We start from the raw sequence: 10,535 nt of genomic DNA on the forward strand, positions 1-10,535 counted from the left end.
TTTGTATTCTGTACTAAGGACTAACTCTCATACTGATACTGGTTATTACTCTATTAGTATACTGTGCTCTCGGACCTATGCCATCTGCACAATATTTTGTGTTTTTAATCACTCAGAAAAGATTTTAAACACAAGCTACTGATATTGTTCAATCTTCCCCATTTGTTATTCGCTCCCAGTAGATAGGGCATGGGTTTTCCCCTTAAATGAAACTATTCAAAATGATCTCATCTGATGTGTTTTACCCAGGCGCCATCGCTGCCCTCATAAACCCACAAGGATTTATGATAATGGACAACAGCCGTGCCTCACAACAGAGTATGTGGAAAAATATCCCAAGTATAGCAACATTTCTCCTCCCCGGAGCCTTAAGCCGAAACAAGAGTACCAAGTGCATCGTGGGAAAATGGAAGGAATTACAACATTTAAGTAAACATTTTGAAGCAATGTGTTTTACAATTACTCTATGGAGTTTCTCATACTTTCTCATTTAAGGGGGGACTGAACATTGTATTGCAATCATTTTTAAAACTCAATCATTGCATCCTTTACACTTTTCACATATTTAAAAGTATAAATTTTGAATGTAGAAATACAGTTATCACAAAAAGGTCATAAAACATAGTGAAGCATGCATACAAAAAGATCTGCATTCTTTACAGCATCCTTTAACCTGTAATCTAAAATTTTTGTCCTTGTTTTCAGCCTGTTTTGGAAATCTAGGTCTCATCGAGCCTGAAAAAGCTGGCAAGCTGGGGAACTTTCTGCAATACATGTGTGGAATCTGAGATAGTGGGAAAATGAAACCTTAAGAAAAAGGAAGAGGAATTTTTTTTATTCAGACAGTTCTAAATTATTAGGAGTTTGAAGAAAGCCAACCGTAAAGGGGTTCCGTAGGTCTGTCCTGTCAGTGCACAGACTCTGATGTTAAGCTTACAAAATTAAAGGGCATCTTTCAAAGAGTTAGAAAAAGACATCACTCATTCAGTATTAATAAAGTGACAGGAGCATAAACCTTTACTTTCTGCATTATTGTTTTTCTTTTAAGCTGTAAGGGCAACAGGTGAATTTATTAAAAACCAAAAGGGACACACATAGAAAGGCCAAATGCCCTTCTGCAAGATTGACTGTGTACTGCGTATACTGTTTAAACATCTAAATATGTAATATACACCCTTTTGATGTAACGCGCCCATAGAAAAACAGTGAAATGCTGTTTCTGATTATATTCCATTCTCCTCGTGCAATTAATAAATGCTGCCACTTGTAGTAGTATGATCTTTGCTCCGCTGCTTCTTTCCAGATCATTTCTTTGTAAAATTACAGCAACTTTTTCAAGTCTCCTTTCGGACATCTTAAAGAATATTTTTAAACTGGGAATGAGACTCAGTGTTGAAAAAGTTGCTTTACCATCTACCTTTGAATAAAGGCTATATCACGCATCAGAGACCCTAGATTTATGTATTACAGTTTTCTTTCCTCCTTGCTATCCCCTCTAACATATGGCATCAGATTGATTTTTCAGAGTAAACATTATAAGTCATTGTTTTTCCATATAATGAAAAAATGACAAAAGTGACTCCATCAGAAGAAAGATGTTTTTTTAACCAGTGTTTCCTTTTTCCCTAATTCAGATCTGATTATTTACCGTATGATATTGTGAAGCGACCTTTTCGGGTACAAGAAGAACATAAACCAAAGACGGGAGAGATAGAACTGGGAACCACATACCAGAAAGATTATAATGCTCATAAAATACAACCAGTGACATTAGTAAGACCTCTAGAGAGAAAACACACTACAGGAGGAAAACTGGATACCATACCAACCTATCAAGGTAATAATATATGCTGCCTTTAGAAATAACCAAGATGAAGGTAGTGTTTTGAATTACCTATATTAGAAACTGGATTTCTTAGTTTGAGCCAGAGAGTAAGACATAATAGAAAGCAGGTGATAATGCCTTAAGATGTTCAGCACTCAGTTGGTTAGAGGTGACATTTGTTGGTTCTAAACCATGGGACAAAGCCCTGGAGGGACGAGGGGCCCAAGAAAGCTGGTAATAGTCAAGGATCACCTCTTTCAAGCTCAGGAGCGATGCATCCCAACAAAGAGGAATTCAGGCAAAAACGCCAGGAGGCCTGCATGGATGAACAAGGAGCTCCTGGACAAACTCAAACACAAAAAGGAAGCCTACAGAGGGTGGAAGCAAGGACAGGTAGCCTGGGAGGAATACAGAGAAATTGTCCCAGCAGCCAGGGATCAGGTTAGGAAAGCTAAAGCCCTGATGGAATTAAATCTGGCCAGGGACATCAAGGGCAACAAGAAAAGATTCTATAGGTATGTCAGGGATAAAAGGAAGACGAGGGAAAATGTTGGCCTTCTCCGGATCAAAACGGGAGACCTGGTTACCCGGGATATGGAGAAGGCGGAGGTACTCAATGACTTTTTGCCTCGGTCTTCACCAGCAAGTGCTCGAGCCTCACCACCCACGCCGCAGAAGGCAAAGGCGGGGACTGGGAGAATGAAGAGCCATCCACTGTGGGAGAACATCAGGTTTGAGACCATCTAAGGCACCTGAAGGTGCACGAGTCCATGGGACCCGATGAGATCCATCCGCGGGTCCTGAAGGAACTGGTGGATGAAGTTGCTAAGCCACTGTCCATCGTATTTGAGAAGTCGTGGCAGTCCAGTGAAGTTCCCACTGACTGGAAAAGGGGCAACATAACCCCCATTTTTAAAAAGGGAAAAAAGGAAGGCCCGGGGAACTACAGGCCAGTCAGTCTCACCTCTGGGCCTGGGAAGATCATGGAACAGATCCTCCTGGAAGCTATGCTAAGGCACATGGAGGACAGGGAGGTGCTTCGAGACAGCCAGCATGGCTTCACCAAGGGCAAGTCCTGCCTGACCAACCTGGTGGCCTTCTGTGATGGAGTGACTACATCAGCGGACACGGGAAAGGCTACAGATGTCACCTATCTGGACCTCTGTAAGGCCTTTGACACGGTCCCTCACAACAGCCTTCTCTCTAAACTGGAGAGGTAGGGATTCGATGGGTGGACTGTCCGGTGGATGAGGAATTGGTTAGATGGTCGCATCCAGAGGGTAGTGGTCAACAGCTCAATGTCCAGATGGAGGTTGGTGATGAGTGGCGTCCCACAGGGGTCCGTATTGGGACCGGTACTGTTTAATGTCTTCATCAATGACATAGACAGTGGGATCAAGTGCACCCTCAGCAAGTTTGCAGATGACACCAAGCTGAGTGGTGCGGTTGACACACCAGAGGGACAGGATGCCATCCAGAGGGACCTGGACAAGCTGGAGAAGTGGGCCCGTGTTAACCTCATGAGGTCCAACAAGGCCAAGTGCAAGGTCCCACACCTGGGTCAGGGCAACCCCCAGTATCAATACAGGCTGGGGGATGAAGGGATTGAGAGCAGCCCTGCAGAGAAGGACTTGGGGGTGCTGCTGGATGAACAGCTGGACATGAGCCAGCAATGTGCGCTCGCAGCCCAGAAGGCCAATCGTATCCTGGGCTGCATCAAAAGCGGCGTGGCCAGCAGGTCGAGGGAGGGGATTCTGCCCCTCTGCTCTGCTCTGGTGAGACCCCACCTGGAGTCCTGCGTCCAGCTCTGGAGCCCTCAGCACAGGAAAGACACGGACCTGTTGGAGCGGGTCCAGAAGAGGGCCACAAAAATGATCAGGGGGATGGAACACCTCTCCTGTGAAGAAAGGCTGAGAGGGGGGGGGTGGTTCAGCCTGGAGAAGAGAAGGCTCCGGGGAGACCTTATTGCAGCCTTTCAGTACTTAAAGGGGGCTTATACAGAAGATGGTGGCACACTTTTTAGCAGGGCCTGTTGTGACAGGAGAAGGGGGAATGGCTTGAAACTAAAGGGGGGTAGATTGAAACTAGATAGAAGGAAGAAATTTTTTACGCTGAGGGTGGTGAAGCACTGGCACAGGTTGCCCAGAGAGGTGGTGGATGCCCCATCCCTGGACACATTCCAGGTCAGGTTGGACGGGGCTCTGAGCAACCTGATCTAGTTGAAGATGTCCCTGCCCACGGCAGGGGGGTTGGACTAGGTGACCTTTAGAGGTCCCTTCCAACCCAAACTATTCTATGATTCTGTGATAAACGAAAAGCCTTCTCTAAGGTTTTCTTGGCTAGAAGGAGAGAAATTCTAACATACACTTGCTTAGGCTATCTCAGGCAAAAGTTGATTGCAATTAAAGTGCCAATATATCTTTCAGATAGTTTTAGCTCATACAGCACATGTTTTTCCACAGAGTAGGTCAAAAGTTGATTTTAGTTTTCTTTCTTGTGTACCATATAGCTTGCATATCATCCTAGTAATGATCTGTTTTGACACAAATTGTTCTATTGCAATGGTCAGCACAAAGGCACTAAATCTTTTATGTCATTCTGGCAAATGACCTTGGTATACTTTATACAAGTAGAAAATTTTACACATAAAATGCATTACTGAATTCGTTACATGTACTGCATCGCAGCCCCAGTTAAAAGTAAGTAAAAATAAATGATGAGATATGATCTACTAGAATGCCAGGATGAAAATGAAGATGTTCCTGATTATGAGGGCCAGTGGTATTGAAAAGATACTTGAGATAATGAGAATCAGATTGGTTATTAAAGCAAGAAGTTAGAATGCTTGGTGCAAAATGAGCAGATGAGAGAGTGCAGTGACAGAAAGAGTTGGAAGGATATCATTTGGGGAAAAAAGGCTCTTCAAAAAAAAACAAAGTATATTTCACTAGCTTCTTCAAGCTTAGGCCTATGCTAGATAGAAATGCATTTGTATAAATACATTCTATTTATATTTATTAATTCTAAATAATTTATAAGAAATTTAAATTTCTATTTAGCCTATGTGTAAGTAGTAAGCTAGCAAATAATAAATAATTTAGCCTAGTCTCAGCATAAAACTAAGACAGCATGCAACTGCTTCATTTAAAATGTATGTTAGCAGTTCAACAGGGAGTAAGGATCAAGGAGTGAAAAAACACTAAAGCTGAAGTACAGTGATTGCAAGACAACAAATTGATTTCAACTGCCCATGAAAAAGTTTAGACTGGACATTAAGTTTTGTAACTATAGCAGAACAGTCTGTTCATAAAAAAAACCCAGAAGCAAAGAAAAAAAAAATCCCAACAAGCTTTAAGACGATGTAATGTTGATATGGCAATTATGAGAGAGAATTCTCCCAATCAGTAGTGAACATGACCCATTGACCTATGAGGTTCCTTTCAGCCTTGTATATTTGCACAAACTTCTAAGTGAAATGTAAGATACTCTCTATAAAACCTGTATATGGCTATTCTCTGTGTAGAACACACACTAAATGTGTACATGCAACATTTTCTTTTTCCTTGAGGAAATATTCAAAACAGGGCATCACGTACAATTTTTTTGGTCTGTTTTTATCACACAAATAATAGAAGACAGTTTTGTCATATCACAGACATGCAGATAACATTATCATTCTCACTTACATCCATTTTCTTTGTTTTGCAAGATTTAATACCAGAAGAATTTGGCTTAATTTTAAAGGAATGGTCTTAACTAATAACACTTGTATGGTGAAGTTTTGTTTTTGCCTTAAAGATGACTACAGGTCATGGGAAGTTCAAAGAAGGGAACCTAGTAAGGTGGAGCATATATACCACCCACCTACGGAGAAGTTTGGAAATTCTACTACGTTTCAAGATGACTTTGTTCCTAGGGAACTGAATCCCAGGCAAAGTTTTAAACCTCCTTGTGTAGCCAAGCTTTCAGATGTGCCGTTCGATAGTACTACTAGCCATCGCACTTCTTATATTGCTCATCAGCTGGAACCAAAATTCATAAGATCAAAAGAAGAGTACAAGCCAAGCAACCAACCCTTTGAAGATCTCACAACCCACCGGAATGATTTTCAAGGGCTACCTGGGCAACTTGCAAAAAGCTGCAAGCCTGAAAATGCAAAAGTCGGATCCAATGCTCATTTTCATGGCGTCACTGAATTCCAGGATCGTTTTCAGCCATGGTTGGTCTCCTTGCCTGAGGTCCGCAAAACAAAAGAGTACGTTCCTCCCCCAGGCAACATGGATTTTAACTCCACGAGCCATCTTGATTACGTTAAGCATGAGATTTCTCCTGCTGTCCCCATAAGACCAGTTTCTAATGGAAGAAGAACCAATGCCCCTTTTCAAGGGAACACTACTACAAAGGAAGACTTTAAAGCTTGGGGCAGCTGTCGGCAAGAGATTACTAAGAAACAACACGAAATTCCAAAACCCACGGGAAGATTTTATGATTTAACTACATTCAAATCTCATTACGTACCACATCAGATCATTCCAGCTCAAAGTTTCAAACCTGTACATGCTATAGTTCCTAATTCAGCTCCTTTTCAAGGTGAAACTATGTATCGCACAGAATATACTCCAAAGAAGCAAGAGACCTGCCCAGCAAATTACCCATCTCCTCCAGGTTATGTCTATGTAAACACAGATTCTCAGGGTCACAAATTCTTCCGCCAGCTTACTCCAGAATTTTCCGAGTCAAACAGTAATCCTATTCCAAAGGAAGTAGCTGTTCTGTCATAATACTTAAATGTAGTATTTCAAGCACCCTGGTGAAATAATTGGAATCCTACTTGTTTATTTTTTCTTTAAATAACACTGAAAGCAAATTAAATAATGCAAAGTCTGATTTTAAAAGCATTTAAACTAATAGCTTGAAGAAAATCAAAGCAAAACCAGAAGTTTTTCAAAAGACTGATAAAGATTTGCCAGTTTTTGTAGGAATAATGCATCTTACATGGCAACTATTCTTTTTTTGATCGTGCATTCTAGTTTCCTTGACTTCCCAGATTTCATTATGCTCCATCTCGAGCATATGTATTGTACATATAATTCTTTTAGATTTTCTGCAAATCAAATGATTGTATTTGTGAAATAGCAAGTATCTTTTCATCCTAACTTCTTTTTTATAATAAGCAAATAATGCTATAATAATCTAAATAATTAGCTCATCAGTCCAGTTTTTCATCTCATCAATACTTGGAGTAATCTGGTAAGATTTTTTTCTTTACATTTTGCTGCCCAAGTCATAAGATAGCATCCCATGACAGCCAGGCATTTCTAAAAACCTGGTTTTAGCTTTAGTCATCGTTACTTTTCCTTCATTCAGTTCTGAGGAGAGTATAAAGGTCACACTGTAATTTCTGACAGCAATTAACAAGGAGTAACCTTGCTCTTTTTCTGTACACATACTTGAAATCACTCAGACATAAAAAGCAGGTCATTAGACTCTGTTTCCTAATTTCTCTGATAGTGCTTTTTCAGCTTTACTTCCAAAGGAAACAAAGCTGACGCAAAGCTGTGGAGACACTGACACACTAAGCGTGCGTCCTCCCCACCTAAGCAATTTTTAAACCCAGTGTGCAAATTGAATCAAACTTCACAAAGAGATTTCACAGATGATTGTTTTTCGAGTTTCTAAGGTGGATGGTGAGGAAGCAGAGAGAATCAGGCTCAAAAAGTTAACATCCATCCACCACAGTTTTTGATCCTGCTATCTGATTTTTAAAGCTGAACAGCCTGGTATCACTGCCAAAGGTCACTGCAGAGGCAGTCTGAAGGGGAAAATAGCAGAGAACTATAAAGGTGTATGTAGAGATAACAAAATAGTGTAAACTCAGTTAAAAAAAGAAGTATCAACCGAGATGCAGAAATCTCTAGACAGCCTGGCTTCAGTCTGTCTGCTCTTCAGAGAATTACTTGTTACAAATACACAGAAAATGACATTTTTATAGAAATTGTACATGCAATGATTATGCTTCTGTATGAGGTATTTAGTATTTTCTCTATGTATCTTTACTTGATTATGGGAAATCTAGATGAACTGATTTCAGACCTATTATGTTCACGATTTAAGCAAGTTTCAATAAATAGTTTTATGATTAACAGTACTGTCATGTTTTATCACAGTACTGCAGTGTGATTTTTTTTTCACTATTGCATATCTTGTACGCATTGGTATAGGGTAGTCATTTGGGTTCTGAAGAATTATGTGCTTGTACTTCATAAACCAAATCACCAATAAAAGGACTAAGATCCATGATGGAAACATGTTGAAAGCAGGAACTGGATCATATGCAAGGAAGGAAGCTGAACTGAGTACATTAGCTGTGCGTAAAAGCATTGCATGAGAGAGCTCCAGACATTATTACAGCATCAGTTACTTTTAGGTAATTTTTGTCTTTGTACTGTGTTTTTTGTAATATGACTTACTCTATTAATGAAACAACAATTCAATTAAACTTGTCTCTCTGAAGATTATTCACGTCCCCAGCTGGTAACGACATGTTTTGGATTGGGCGTGAGCAAGGGCAATGTAAAGCTGTGATATCCTAAAAGCAGGACAGGAAAAAAGTCTAATTCATATTGTCATCCTTCTGTGCCACAGAAGAAAACAAACTACAAATACCCTTTTCTTTATGGAACTTGAGTCACTCACTGGCCACAACTGAGGAAACAAAGTCAAAACTTCGCACAGTCACACCTACCCAAGTCCATATCCTGTACACAATCTTGGTACCTCACGAGAAGTTTACAGAAGCCCCTAATTTCCTCCAGCTCTCTTTTCTAGGGAGGAAGAAAACTCATTGAGAAAGGCAATCTGAATCCATGAAGTTATGTGCGCCTGCGTGTTCTGCTGAAAATGGCTCCTCCTTTGGGTCTGTGAGTGGGCCCAGATGCTTTTTGTAATTTTCACAGCTGTTTTTTTAGTTCTTAAGTCACTTTTTCCCCGCCTGCATTAAGTTATGGAAAGTCATTTGCTGCCACCTACCAGCACGGTACAAAAATTTTTGAGAGAAAGCGGAGGGCATATTCAGATACCTTTAACAGTTCCTCTGCAGATGTGTTTGAAGACTTTTTTAGGGTCGAGGGAGCATATTGCCTTTCATTTTGCCCTTAATGTTTTCCCCTAAGTTTCATAGTGAAAGAGAGAAGCCTTTATTACATTACAGTTGAAAGAGCCACACGCTACTGATTGTGCTCCCAGGAAAAGCATCAAATGATACCATAAACCTTCAGACAGTATTCAATACTTGAGGTCAACTTTTTCATAAGGAACATATTGTTGAAATGCAGACAAAATGAACAGCAGGCTGGAAAACTAATATTTCTCAAAATAACAGCTGTTAAAAAAGCATTTTATGATGTCATGCTAAACCAAGATGTACAAGCGGAAAAGTTACTCAAGGATTCAACTGCTATTCTAAAAGCGCTTTTCATGCACTATGCTATACAGAATCTTTCCTTTTTTTTTAAAGACTGCACAGAAAGAATGCGTCGGTGACACAAAAGGAAAATTAAATAGACCCATGCACCTTTGCCAATGTTACCATCTAGGATGACTCTGAAACACCACCATTTCATTGCTAGACATGTATTTTCAATTTAATACATTTTTTTAAGGCTTTTCTTGTTCAGATTATTTATGGGACTCTTCTTTCTAAAGACTGTTACACATAATGGATATTCTGAAACAAGTTTTTTTCACGTAGCTGTTCCCATCACCCACTAAATATAAAACATAGAGCTGTTCTGTTGGATCTAAATGAACTCTGCTTGGTGCAGTACATGAAGGCCTGGCAAAGAAATGTAAATAATAAAGATTAATGGAATAAAGATTCCACCTTTTTACAGAAGCCTGATTCTAGATTTCAGTGAGTCAGAGCTGGCTTATTTGGATTTTGGCAAATTCTCTTCCTCACTTTTTCAGTGAGGTTACATCTATGTTGCCTCTTAATAGCAGTGCAAAGCAGACTGTAACGAAGCTGAGAATCTGTCTGATAAGCTGTCAAAAATAAGAACTAATCTTAGCTTTGAAAAAATCCCAGAATTGTGGACACAGTAGGTTCATAAAATAACACTTGGACTGAAAGCATAGCTACCATGAAAATCACAGTAATAAACAATCTCTGGGTAATCAGTGTTGAATAATCAAACTAGAGTTTATTTCAGAAATATCAAAACTACGTTTGAGAAAGCTAAATATTAGACATCTTCAGTTACTGGAGAAGCAATAAAATAATCTACAGAGGAATGTCATGCCAATTGCAATAACAAACATTTACAGCACTGCTTCTGTATAGCATGCATACTTAACCAAAGACAAAGCAACAAAAAATGCTATGTGTTAACATTTGAAAACTTTAAATACAAAGGAAAAACATGAATAAGAAATTTCGGTAATAAGAAAAAATATATGTCCAAAAATCTTTATTAAACACTGTACAAAACAAAATATTGCACTTTTAAATCAGACAATAAATATCTACAAAAGTATCTTACAAATGTTTTCTTTTAATTTAAAAAAACTGCTTAAAGAATCAAGACCCATTGCTGATTAAAAAGGTAATGATCAGGAATATCCTCTCCTTGCAGTCAGCCTTGGACACAATAGTCCACATTAAACATTTTCTATACAGTAGTGCTAATCTAATTTTCAGTGATGCAAATCC

The 10,535-nt window shown here is 39.5% G+C and overlaps 1 protein-coding gene across 1 annotated transcript; it reads left to right on the forward strand.

Annotated features, from left to right (window-relative positions):
* The first annotated feature begins 256 nt into the window (after positions 1-256).
* On the forward strand, positions 257-6,606 carry FAM154B (family with sequence similarity 154, member B). The gene is made up of 3 exons (XM_009330903.1): positions 257-429; positions 1,635-1,837; positions 5,624-6,606. The coding sequence occupies exons 1-3, from the start codon at positions 407-409 to the stop codon at positions 6,604-6,606; spliced, it is 1,209 nt and encodes a 402-aa protein (XP_009329178.1). The 5' UTR covers positions 257-406.
* The last annotated feature ends 3,929 nt before the right edge of the window (positions 6,607-10,535 follow it).

Source organism: Pygoscelis adeliae, unplaced genomic scaffold, assembly GCF_000699105.1.
Source record: "Pygoscelis adeliae isolate BGI_AS28 unplaced genomic scaffold, ASM69910v1 Scaffold318, whole genome shotgun sequence".
NCBI lineage: Eukaryota > Metazoa > Chordata > Aves > Sphenisciformes > Spheniscidae > Pygoscelis > Pygoscelis adeliae.

Excerpts from the sequence above, each read along its gene's own strand:
- FAM154B (XM_009330903.1), top strand. The coding sequence starts at position 407 with ATGGAAGGAATTACAACATTTAA. Across the intron at positions 430-1,634 it reads GAAGGAATTACAACATTTAA|ATCTGATTATTTACCGTATG; the intron begins GTAAACATTTTG and ends TCCCTAATTCAG. Across the intron at positions 1,838-5,623 it reads TACCATACCAACCTATCAAG|ATGACTACAGGTCATGGGAA; the intron begins GTAATAATATAT and ends TTTGCCTTAAAG.